This window comes from Taudactylus pleione, unplaced genomic scaffold (assembly GCF_031769625.1).
Source record: "Taudactylus pleione unplaced genomic scaffold, aTauple2 ptg000244l, whole genome shotgun sequence".
In the NCBI taxonomy this organism is placed as follows: Eukaryota; Metazoa; Chordata; class Amphibia; order Anura; family Myobatrachidae; genus Taudactylus; species Taudactylus pleione.
This window is the reverse complement of record NW_028284646.1, coordinates 1,834,756-1,847,753: the sequence shown is the minus strand read 5'-3', so window position 1 is coordinate 1,847,753 and position 12,998 is coordinate 1,834,756. Positions and strand designations below refer to the sequence as shown.

Genomic DNA, 12,998 nt, shown 5'->3' with positions numbered 1-12,998 from the left:
TCAGTGCTCTGTATACTGCCTGCCGTTCCATAATGTTTATTGGCAGATGACTTTCTTGATTTGTCCATCTCCCACAGAATGGGTGCACTATAAGAAGATGCTGTCCGTTGCTTCTAGAGAGTATCAATCTTTGTAGAAGGCCTGAAATGTAACTGGGCATATTCCACCATGTTGAAGGTGGATACCATGGACCCCAGGACCTTTATTGCTGAGTGAATGGATACCCTCTGAATTTTTGCCCATCCAGAATTGTATAGCCGAAAACCTGTCCACTGGTAGAAAGATCCTTGTACCAGGGAATGCAGTAACGCCCCCAGATGATGTACCATCTTGTTGGCGAAAAGGGAAGACCTTTACCAATTGATTATTCAGCCCTGCTCCTGTAGACATAGTGTTCAGCTGGAGATGATGATGTTGTAAAACCACTGTAGATTGTTAACATCAGGAGGTCGTCCAGGTATTGCAGTATCCTTACTCCTTCTGAAATGAGCAGTTGCAAAGGTAATGTTGCTTTTACAAATTTAGAAGTGCAGTGTAAAGATATTTGCACTCTATAGGGGGGGGGATTCAGTTCTGCACAACATACTGCCATGATGCCCAGCTCTGCTGATATTGGCCAATTACCTAGTCCCGACATTGCAAGGTTTTCATACAAAGGAAAATTAGTAATGCCGGCAAGACACAATGTCTGTGGATGTATTACTATTCGTTCCTTAAAAATACATGTTTTGAGCATTATATACATAGGCGTATTTAAAATTTTTGCTCACATTATACTAACCTCTGTATCGTCAGCTCTGCAAAATCAACAGAAGAATGGTGCAGGCACCATTTTCCCAGAGACCTGTGCATGTGCAGTGTGCTCTAGTACAGTGCCAGAGTCTTTCTGGCAACAGCGTCAGTGAGAGAGGGCATGGCTGATTGTCGACCAAATGGAGCCCAGGATGAGAATTACTTTTAGTGCCTCCCCACACAGGCAAACAGCCTCACACATACTCTCTGCTCCCCATACCTTCACACACTTGCTGCCCCCATAGCCTCGCACACACGCACTTCCTCTCATGGCTTCACGTTCCGGTACCTCCTCCTCCTGCTGCTGCTCCAGCCTCTGTGTCCACCTTGTGCTGTTCTGTGTGGTGTTCTACTGCCCACAGCATGCAATGCAGAAGAAGAGGTGGCAGGCCGCAAGGTGGACTGGGAGAGACGCAGAGGGTAGCTGGTGATGCACTGACAGTGGTGTCACTGACCTAGCACCTTTGGATTCATTAACACACATTTCTAAAGTGTCCGGAGGAATTTGCATTTGAACTTGTGCGGCATTAGCCTGGCAGTATCTGTCTATATATACAGTATCATGCCTGCCTACTTTCCGGGAAACTGCAGGAGGTGCCCTATTTTTCGGGTATTATCCCTCATGCATCCCACACACTTCCTAGAGAATCTTAAATGGATTTGGCCGATCCATGAGAAGTGAACGTGGTCTAATAACACAATTCTATAACTGTGGCCCTGATTCAGAGCCGGACGCTCTGACAGAGCGCTCGCTCTGAATCAGGGCCAGCCTTTTCGTTTTTTAGAGCGGCCTCCTGGCCGCTCGCATAGCTATGGGTGACCACCCACAGCTATAGCAAGCGGCCAGGAAGATGGTCGTGATGGTCAACACCATCGCGACCATCAGGCTTGCGACGAGACCCTTGTGGTAGGGTCTCGTTGCCGCAAGTCCCAGAGAGATTTCTGCTCTCACAGAGCCGAAATCTCTCCCACTCGTCATGTGAGTGGGGCCGCCCCCAAACAGAGGCATTCACATGGGAACGCCTCCGTTTGGGCAGCCACTCCCCCGGCCCGCCCACCAAAGGGGGCGTGCTGTCATTCAACATCGGCAGCACGCCCCCTTTGGTACGAGACCCGTGCCGACTGTTAGCCCGTCGCTATCCAGGTCTCGCGCATGTGAGATATTTAAATATATATATAAAACAGAGGCCAGGGGGAGGGAGCTTTGTACGGGGAAATAGGGGCCAGGAGGTAGGACAAGAGATTGAGGGCCTCATTCAGAGGCGGTCGGAGGATGCAAGCGGTCGCTCAGAAACTGGGCGGCCGCTTGCATCCTGACCAGCCGCCTCTGTTTCGGTCGTTAGGCTGTGGGTTTACACCCACGTCTCTAACGACCGCTCAGGTGATGGTCGCGATGGTCAGAGACCATCGGGGCTTGCGACGAGACCCTAGGGTAGGGTCTCACTTGTCGTAAGCCCCGGAGAGCTTCTTGCTCTGTCAGAGCCGGAAGCTCTCCACTGACATCACTAGTGATGTCAGTGGGGCCTCCCCCAAACGGTAGTACGTTCCCATGGGAACGCCTCCGTTTGGGCTGCCCCCCCCCGGCCCGCCTTCCAAACGGGGCGAGCTGCCAATCAACATCGACAGCTCGCCCCCTTTGGAAAGAGACCTGCTACGACCGGCGCTGTCGGTCGTAGCGGGTCTCACGCATGCGCACGAGGGAGCCGGCTCCCTTGTGCGCATGCGCACTGGCAAAACATCGAGGCGGTCGAAGACCGTACGGCCGCCTCTGAATTAAGCCCTGAGAAAGGTGGGTGGGGGCAATTGCTCAGATTCCCCTCCCCCCAGAGTACTTCTCAGCTGAATCACACTGGGACCCGCCCACAGGACAGCACCACCCATGGCAGGAGGGGGAGAACAGGAAAATAGAGCGGACAGAGAGAGGACAGTGACAGCTGTATGATACCAGCGGAAAGAAGGTAATAGTGTATCGTATATATATTGGGTGGCTGTGACCTGCTATGAGGGTCCTGTCCGCTCCTGGTGTCCCAGGTTGTCAGGAGTAGCGCAGCACAAACCAGAGTCTGGGATGGAGGCGGCCCATGGGTTCAGCTGGGTGCGCAGGGCTGTGCCTTACCAGGCTATGGCACTCTGGGACGACGGCCCCTTTCAGCCCATGCCTTGAGCTGCCCCTTGAGGTGACAGGAGAACAGGGGCCCCTCTCCTCTCTTAAATTACCTCAGATTACATCTCACTGTATTACAGATTTAGAAGACACACAATTAGACTTTGGAGCCAGGGCTAAAACTATCACCACTTCTACTTTCTGAAAGCCAGAGATAGACATTCATTGCTCTTCACTTGTATACAGTGATAGCATAGAAGGTATTTGGTTTCTCCAAGTTGTTTCACAATGTCTTGGTGAGAGTCTTCATGTTCTAAGGAAAAATGTTCCTTTGTTTGCATTTTCATTAAGGGGCCTATGTATCAAGCTTTTCATAAAATTATGTTGGAACTGCAGTTTCTGCTTAATTTTAAGAAGTGTTGCTATATACTAATAGCGCAGTGCAGCAGATTTCACAGAAATCTCTGTTAGAGTTCTAATTGGCAATGTAGATCGCTGTCCCCATTGTTATCAATGGGGACTACGATCATGGCCCTATGTACCAAACATCAAAAATCTAAGCTTTTCGGAGTTTGGCGCCGGTAGGTTTATACCATCTTCACATGATGTAAAGTGCTTTAAGCCTATGGAGGCTTTCGAACAGTAGAGATCTTTAACTTTCTATCTCGCAGCCTCTGGGCGTCAGGCAGAAACTGATAGTGTGCTCATACGCAATGTCCGATTCGACAGGAGAAGTCTTTCACAAACCTGAAAGAATATCCATTCAACACCATCACCATTGGATCATTTCCATCCCACCATGGAGCAGTCTTGTCTGTTGCAGCATAATCTGAACCACTCTTTTGTGTTTCCTAAGCCATGACTAATGCAAGTGTGCTTTTTTTTTTTTAAACATTTTTTAAGGTACCTTATACGCTTTCTCAATTGTAATATTGTGTAGTTTCTCATATTAGTCCAAATACTTCGAGTGGGAGAAATATGTTGTCATCCTAAAGAAAGAGAGCAGCTTTTATAAGGGACACTGTAAATGACAAACCATCAATTGTTCATCTAGTTGTATCAAAATTCCACACTTTAGTAGCAATGTGTATATGTATGTATATACAGATATACCCAGCTTATAGCCTTGCCGCTGGCATGGCAAATTGCGTGCATAGCGCGAGACGTGCACCTTCGAGCGTATATGCACACTGCGTTCGCGCCCCATAGGAATGCATGGAGCGATCACAGTGCGCGCCATATCGTAGTGTATGCAGGCGCGGTGAATAGCGTGGCAAGATGCGTGTGCACTTTTGTAGCGCGATCAGCCACAACGTAACTGGGAGCATCTATATTTATTTATTTTTTATCTCTGTCAAGGGGTGTGATATATAGGAAAAATGGAAAACCTTAAGGATCTGAGAAAGTTTGACATGAGTAAATATCAGTGCAAATGAAACCACTCTGCCAATACCCAAAATACAAATAGATACTATATAAAAGATTTTATATATACATAATGTGCAAAGCAAAGATCATCAATGGAAATGACTTATTGTGATATTTTCTTTAGTGTGAGTGAAAACTTAACTACACTTAAGTGTCTGTTAACTCTGAATAATAGAGAGGATTTCCTTTCATCCCAAGTTGGTGCATATTCTTAATATCCTCCATAGTGAAGAGGAAATGTACACTTTAAAAATATCAGGGAAAAAAGTACCCTTGTTAATTGCCCTTACAAAATAGTTGATCTTTGCATGTAACATCTCTATTCAACCCTCAAATCGAGACCTTTCTTATCAGCGAAGTCATGTAGGTGTGATTAAAAGCCTTTTACATAAAATGCAGTAAATGTTTAGCAGTGTCCCTGATGGTGAAATAATTAATTAAAATAATAAAAATAAGTAGAAGCTACAGGTTCTGTAAATCTGTGTCTCCAGAGGTGAAAAAATATACTTTTTGGCCAACAATAAAGTTTTTGCCATTTAAAGATTTTATTACATGTAATTACATGTAATGCATGAAATGTTATACGGTATATCTAATTGAGTGCAAAAAAAAGTTCTATATAGTAAAAACTACTATGCAGTTAAAATTGTACCTAGCAAATCATGTAAGTAAGGAATTATCGACCCATACCTTACGTGCACATTTTAAAATACACCTAATTGCAAAGAAAATGATATTCATTTTTTGGGGTATCCAGGTTATTTAAAACCAGGTTGTGTGCTAATAATCTAGAAAAAAGATGATCGTAAGCTGAAATGAAATGGGTTTTAAATTTAACACATTGGTCCCTACAGCTTTAAATTCAGAATTTGACCTAAAATGTTTTTTTTTTTTTTTATTTTATTATTGCTTTTGTGGAGGTATGAAATAAATTTGAATCTGGAAAGAAAATGCAGTTCAAGTAATATAAGTAATTTATGGATTAATGCTTTTATAGGTTATACTTTGTAACTTGAATGCATGACGACTTCTGGTTGGACAAGCGCTTGAACGCAAAGAAAACAGAAGTTAAGTGTTTCATGTGATTCCGGTTACAAGACCATAAAGAACAATGCTTATTAGTCCAAGGATCAAATAAATATTGAGGACTGTATACTGACCAAGATTCCTTGGAATCTAAATGCAGTTGTGTGACTTGTTCATTACAACATTTAGACACTCTCTCCGGTGGTGGATCATACCGGAACCGGTATGTCATACCACCGGCCGCATGGGCGGCAGTTCGAATCCTGGCAGCGTCAGGCCGACAGAGGAAGAGATCCCGGCAGCGGTAGCAATCCCGATCGTCCCCATGTAAGTACTAACTACCCTAACCTACCTCCCTAACCCTAACCCACCCTTAGGGGTGCCTAACCCTAACCTCCCCTCCAAGTGCCTAACCCTAATCCCCCCTCTTAAGTGCCTAAACATGCAGTTACCACTTCCCTGCTAGTAAAAATGCACAGATTTGATCAGAATGACTGGAGCGATGTGAGTCTTTGTCATTATCGGCACCACTATACCTAGATAGGACGCCAAAGTGGTTTGGTAATGTATGAATGGTCAGTGGCACTGACTGTTCCAACAACTGCACCTATCTATTTTGACAGCTTCGACTGTCATTGCCACACCATAGCACTGTTCCTGGATTCCTGGCTGTCAGAATGTGCAGCCAGGAACTCTGCTTAAAAATAGCTTTCTTTTTTCTTTTCCTTTCTTTTCTTTTTCTTTCTTTCCCTTCTTCTTCTTTTTTTCTTTTTTTTTCGTTATCACCTTCAAAAAAGGTGATAACGAAACAGCTGTCGGGACATGTGCTGCTCACTGCAATCTTTGGAGGTCTGGGGTGTTTTTTAAGCTTTGCTACATCATGCTAAACATAGGACTATGTGAATGTTTAGAATGACACACTCTTGTTTCACCCATGTACTATTCTGTATACTATGGCATAAGTAATATATTTTTTGTTTTGTGGTTCATTATTAGCAAAAGCATTTGTGAGTGGTCTTTATACATAAATCGTCAATAACTGTAATAATAAAATGTAGCATCTGAAGACATCCAGTGTGATTAAACCTGAAATGTAGCAGAAATCAGGAAGGGGCAAATACTTTTTCACAGCACTGTATGTTAAACAGTACGAGCTGCGACTGCATATATTTTAAGTATGTTTATCGTTTATCCTGAAATTGTGTAACCCCGATCCAGTAACAAAGGCTGAATAGTTCAGTGGTTCGTCCATATTTTGCCCATGGTGGAATTTTGATATTCGATGTTGATTTGAAATTTACATGCTGCTTGCCACATCACTTCAGTTGCATTTCAGAGAAAAAATGCTGCAATAACCACAATGGCAAATTAACTTTGTCAAAATATTCTCTCCCTCAACTATTATGGCGTATACTCCATCTGTGCCTAAAGCGATACATTTCAATACTTGATAGCATTTAGTAAATAAAAACGAAGTATCGGCAACTGTGTTCTTCCAATCCAGACTGCCCCCCCTTATTGGTTTAGAATAGATCCGCTCTCTTGTCTGTTGCTAAAGGCTAGTCTCTCCTCTATGAATTTTAGTATGCTGCTGGAAATAAGTAAGATTGTTAAATGGAGCCTTTGTACTGTATGTATATAATATCCCTTTCAGACAGAAATGTAAATTACCGGGTTAAGCATTTATACCTGGTAATTTTGCTGATAAACACTGGTCCTTTTTCTGTCTGAGAAGGTCAACCTGGGTCAAAATTCCCGAAACTTCGACCCAGGTTTTTTACCAGAGTCGGAGACCCGGCAATTCGCCCAGGTTGACCCTTTTCAGACAGAAAAAATTCCTGCGTTGATCAGCAAAGTACCGGATAGAAATGCTTAACCCGGTAGTTTGCTCTTCTGTCTAAAAAGGGGTTCAAGCTGGGACCAGCAAAATTACCCGGCACTCAAATGCCAGGTAAAAGACATTTTTTTGCAAAAATTATGTCTGAAAGTGGTATAATTCTTGTTTTTGCTTTTCATTAAAAAAAAAAAAAAAAGTGGTTGTTTATTATATCAAATCTATTCCAGTATTGTATCCATTATGTTAATTTGTTTAAATTGTCTGTCATTGTAAAATATTTTTTTCAGACATTCCAGAGATCCCAGAGAGCATCTCCTTTTGTAAAGCACTCCAAGTAGCAGATTTCAGCGGGAATCCTCTCACAAGGTAGATGTTCTAGTACATAACTTTTACTTTGAAATGATGACTATACAGTGACAATTAGGTGTTTTACAGCACAATAATAAATGTATCTTCTAAACTGTTTAAAGTATGATCATGTTTGTGTTGTGAGGTACAGTTGCTCCTGGCAATAAATGAGTACATTTGCTTATCGTGTAGTTAGTAAAATATATGTAGGCGTATCCCATTTTCTTAATAGTCTTGCCTTGTTTAGCAGGGTTTAAAATGCAGACCGGCTTACCACTCCTTAGTTTAAAGATAAAAAAAAAAAATCATACTGCCAAACGTGTAGACTGTATTAAATATAATAGAGAGCTGTATTCAACGTGATGTAAATTAAAAAAAAAAAAAAAAAGTTGAGAATCCTTATATTCTAAATTATGGAATTTTTCTTCAGTTTATTTTATTGCATGTACATGAATTGCACTCTATGTGCAATAAGTGGAGGATTTTGATTACATTTTTATATCCAGTTTTAAACGCTGTATTTTTAGTTCGTTTATCAAAACACAAGGTTGTATTTCCCTTTTTGATGATATTAGCATACATATTGCTACTTTTTGGTTTAGCTGCCCTTGACATAAATGCTGATGTTGGAGCATTTAGTAATTTTGTATTTTTTTTTCTGTTTTTTTGCCGTTTAAATTCAGATTACCTGAAAGTTTTCCCAACCTAGAAAGTCTCACATGCCTTTCCATTAATGATATCTCACTGCAAGCACTCCCTGAAAACATTGGAAAGTAAGTATGTCAGTCCTCTGTCACTGTTCTGTACAAAAGGTGGCAAGAGAGGCATATAATTGCTTAGTCACATTTTCATATTGGTCTTTAATAATGGTAAATATGTCAAGTCTCAATGCAGTGGTTTTGGCAGGTCGACAGTTGCCAAAGTAAATAATGTGCAGTAAAATGGTGAAGGGGGACATCTACTCCTCCCTACACTGTGGTGCATGCAAATGGTAAAAAAGAAATACCTCAAATACCTTAAATTTCATGCATTTACTCCAAAAACAGGCATAGTCTAATGATACAGTTGGAAATATATACCTACAATTTAATTAATGTTGTAATATGATCATAAAAAAAACAAAATACAAAAAAAAACTCTTTACTAATTTACCTTGAATATCAAAAGACCCATAACTACACTATAAAGTAATCTCAGTTAAACATAAATAAAATATCCTTTCACAAATCTACCACTGTATTGGAATGCTTAGTCATAATCATTAAGGGAATACAATTAGGCATATAGAATATCAAATTCATCAATTTGTACACCTACTATAAAAAATACATATACTGTACAGTACTGTGCAAAACTTTTTAGGCAGGTTTGTAAAAAATGCTGCAAACTAGAAATGTTTCAAAAATAAAAGTGTTAATAGTTTTATATTTATCAATTAGCAAAATGCAAAGTGAATGAACAGAAGAGAAATCTAAATCAAATCAATATTTGGTGTGGCCACCTTTTGCCTTCAAAACAGCATCAATTCGTTTAGGTACACTTGCACACAGTTTTTGAAGGCACTCTGCAGGGAGATTGTTCCAAACATCTTGGCGAACTAACCACAGATCTTCTGTGGGTGTAGGCTTGTTCAAATCCTCCTGTCTCTTCATGTAATCCCAGACAGACTTAATGACGTTGAGATTAGCGCTCTGTGGGGGCCATATCATCACTTCCAGGACTCTTCTTTACGCTGAAGATATTTCTTAAAGACATTGGCTTTATGTTTAGGGTCGTTGTCCTGTTGCAGCATTGAGGACACTATTAATACTGACCAAATCCCCAACTCCATTGCTGAAATGCAGCCCCAAACTTGCAAGGTAACTCTACCATACTTCACTGTTGCCTGTAGTCACTCATTATTGTACCGTACTCCAGCCCTTCGGCTCAGAACTGGCAGAAACCAGTGGAGTCCAGGAACACCTTTCTACTGTTCAGAGAAGTCTGACAAGAAGTGGTCTTCGTTGAAGAATTGCGGTCAAAAGCCAAACCATCGACATAGAAACAAGGCCAAGCGACTCAATAATACATGAAACCTAGGAATTGGGGTGCATAAAAATGGCAGCAGGTGATCTGTACTGATGAGATATATATATATATATATCTATCTCATCTCATCTCATGTCACAAAAGATGGCGGCACTCCAGATATTCAATGAATGACACTTAGTGCGTGTGTGTGTGTGTGTGTGTATATATATATATATATATATATATATATATATATATAGATATAGATATAGATATATATATATATATATATATATATATATATATATATATTATATACATGCATACATAATGTGTGTGTATGTATGCAGCAAAGTTCATCTGTGATGTAAGAGTTTTTATCCAGCCAGCTCTTTGAACGAGAATTCTTATCGATGAATGCTGCTCACCTCCTGAGCCGTATCTAAATGCAAAACAAAATAAGGGAGCGCACCATCGTGAACCAAGTAAAATACTGTTTATTTCCACATCAATGAGAACACTTACATCAATGACAACATTTAAAATGTAATCGAATAAGCAAGCATAGTAATAGGGCTCCGGCAAGACCGTACTGCTGTAGATAGTGTGCACTAATATAGCGTCACGCCTGAATGCGGGGACCGGGCCTTCCGCAAACGCGTTTCGTCACACAGTTGGACTTCGTCAGTGGGCGCACTGACGAAGTCCAACTGTGTGACGAAATGCGTTTGGGAGTTGGAGTGCCGCTATCTGCATTCCCAGCAAGCACGAAGAAGGGCCGGTCCCCGCATTCAGCCATGACGCTATATTGGTGCACACGATCTACAGCAGTGCGGTGCTTTCCGGACCCCTATTATTATGCTTGCTTATTCAATTACAGTTTAAGTGTTCTCATTGATGTGAAAATAAACCGTATTTTACTTGGTTCACGATGGTGCGCTCCCTGATTTTGTTTTGAATAAATATATATATATATTGTTATATATAATATGTATGTGTGTCATCCACTACACTCTCCAATCCTAGATTTGGGGTGCATTTGGACATGTGTTCCGGTGGGTCTGCATCTGCTCACAACACATTGAATGTAAAATGTTGAAGCACATTGTTACATATGCATTTGCAGATGGTTCGTGTGAAAATAGGCCTGCAGCACAGGGGATTGGCCCCCTTGGTGCTTTGGTGGCCATCTTGACCGCTAAGGCCACGTCTCCAGCCACACTTTATATCTAAGTGGCAGACTAGATGGGCCAAGTGGTTCTTATCTGCTGTGAAATTGAACGTGTCCATGTTTCCAATATATCAGTTTAACCATACAACAGCCTCGACAGGTAAACCTTGTGTATCCCACACGTACAAAATACATTCAAGACCTGTGTGTGAGTGTGTGTGAGTGTGTGTGTGTATATGTGTGTGTGTGTGTATATATATATATATATATATATATATATATATATTTATTAATAAATTCCATGCAGTCCACACTCAGCAACCAATCCAAGCTGGAACGCTTCAATACACATTCAAATAAAGATGCACTCGCCAGTATCTATAGAAAGTATATACACTATTTCAAGAGCAGAAAGTAAGTTATTCACAATCTTATGTTCCATATACACATTGTTATGGCCACAGATTATATTAGAGCCAAAAAATTAAGTATAATCCATTGATAATGAACTAAAAAATACAGATTCATGGATTTTAGCATTCCTCCAGGAAACTCCCAAAGTGTATGGAATCATTGAGTCCTCTTGGCCAAATCATATCTAGTTTCTGTATCCACATAGCTTCTCTTTTGAAGTAGCTTCCTGGCTCTGTCTCCACCCCTACTGGGGGAGGTGGAACCCAGTCTGGAGACACCAAAGTGTATGATTATAAAGAGTGCCGGGCCTCGTAGAAATGTTGGGCCACGGGTTTATCCATGGTCCCAGTTGTAAAAGCCACTCTAATTGAGGATATATGGTTGGCCATCCTCTCACGGAATGATCTAATCATTTTGCCCACATAGACCTGAGAGTAAGGGCAGGTTAGGATGTATATAACATGATCCGAAGTACATGTTAGTTGATAATTGATCTTGTATTTTCGCCCAGTACGCGGGTAATGGAACACATACCCTGCTAACATGCTCCTTCAAGTTGTACAACTTGTACATTTGAAACACCCATTTTTCTGTATTGTCAACCAAGTAGGTGTACTCTGTTGGGCGCATCAGGAAGTCCTTCAAATTGGTTCCCCTTCTGTAGCTTATTAGCTGTGTTTTAGGTAAACATCACTGAAGGGTTTGGTCTGTTGCTACAATAGCCCAATTTTTTTGAATGTTTTCTCACCAGCGGACCTGCTGAGTCAGAAGTGGTGGTGATCATAAAAGGATACCCTTAGGTTTTACATGCACTCCTGTTAGTGCCTGTGGAATATAATTCTCGGGCCTTTTTTAGACACTGCGAGATCGTGCTGTCATCATAACCTCTTGCAGAGAAACTGGACCTCATGTCATCCACCTGCATTTCCGCTGTTACTGGGTGCGAGTTATTTCTTAGCACTCGTAGGAATTGAGACACCGGTAGATTTCATCTCAGTGATTGCAGATAGAAACTATTAATTGATAATAGTGTGTTTTTCCTATATAATCTGTGACCATAACCGACGCTGTTGGTGAACACTTGTTACATCAAGAAAATCAATATGTTCTAATTTGGGTTCATAGTGAATTTAATAGGGGCATCTAAACCATTCAGGTATGTAAAACATGTTGCAACATCTCTGTTGTTCCTGTCTATAAAAAGAAAATGTTCTCAATGAAACAGTAGTAAATGTACAATCTTATCTCCAAACCGCGGGATAATATGGATTCTCTCAAAGGGATCCATATAGAGATTCGCATACGAAGGTGTTAAATTACTTCCCATTGCAGTTTCGAGATAATACAGTTCTCCAAATTTGAAATAATTGCACATCAATATTAGTTCAAGTAATTCAATCAAAAATTAAATTGGTTAGATGTGATCCCCAAAGGGCTAACCTAGTTGAGGCAATATCTTCTGTATGGGGAATGACTGTATACAAGGATGATACATCCATGGTCACTAATAGTGATTCATCCTGTTTAGGCAAGGTAGCAATCCCCACTATAAATTTGTTGGTCCTTAATATATCCTTAATATAGCTCCCAATGCCTCCCACACATGGTTGGAGAATGCTGTCCAAATACTGGGCCACTATCCAGTGGATCAATATTTATTTAAACAAAAATGTTTCCTGCTTACTGTTTTCATAGATTTTATATAGTCCATTAATAATAGTGATAATTGTATCCAAAATAGCAACTGCATTAAAATGTTTTCTGCTGTGTAAGTAGATATGTTCGCAAACTATATACATAAAGGATAATATTGTTTGTTTAGTGTTACACACAGGTTTCCATAGAGTTTATTATATTCCTACTTGTGT

At 40.9% G+C, this 12,998-nt stretch overlaps 1 protein-coding gene across 1 annotated transcript in view; it reads left to right on the top strand.

The window, feature by feature from the left end:
- LRRC1 (leucine rich repeat containing 1) overlaps nucleotides 1-12,998 on the top strand; it is a 197,550-nt gene that overhangs the window by 88,902 nt on the left and 95,650 nt on the right. Inside the window, exons 3-4 of the mRNA XM_088479671.1 lie at nucleotides 7,475-7,553; nucleotides 8,219-8,308. Coding sequence (XP_088335797.1) covers nucleotides 7,475-7,553; nucleotides 8,219-8,308 — 169 coding nt within the window. The remainder of the gene's footprint in view (nucleotides 1-7,474; nucleotides 7,554-8,218; nucleotides 8,309-12,998) is intronic.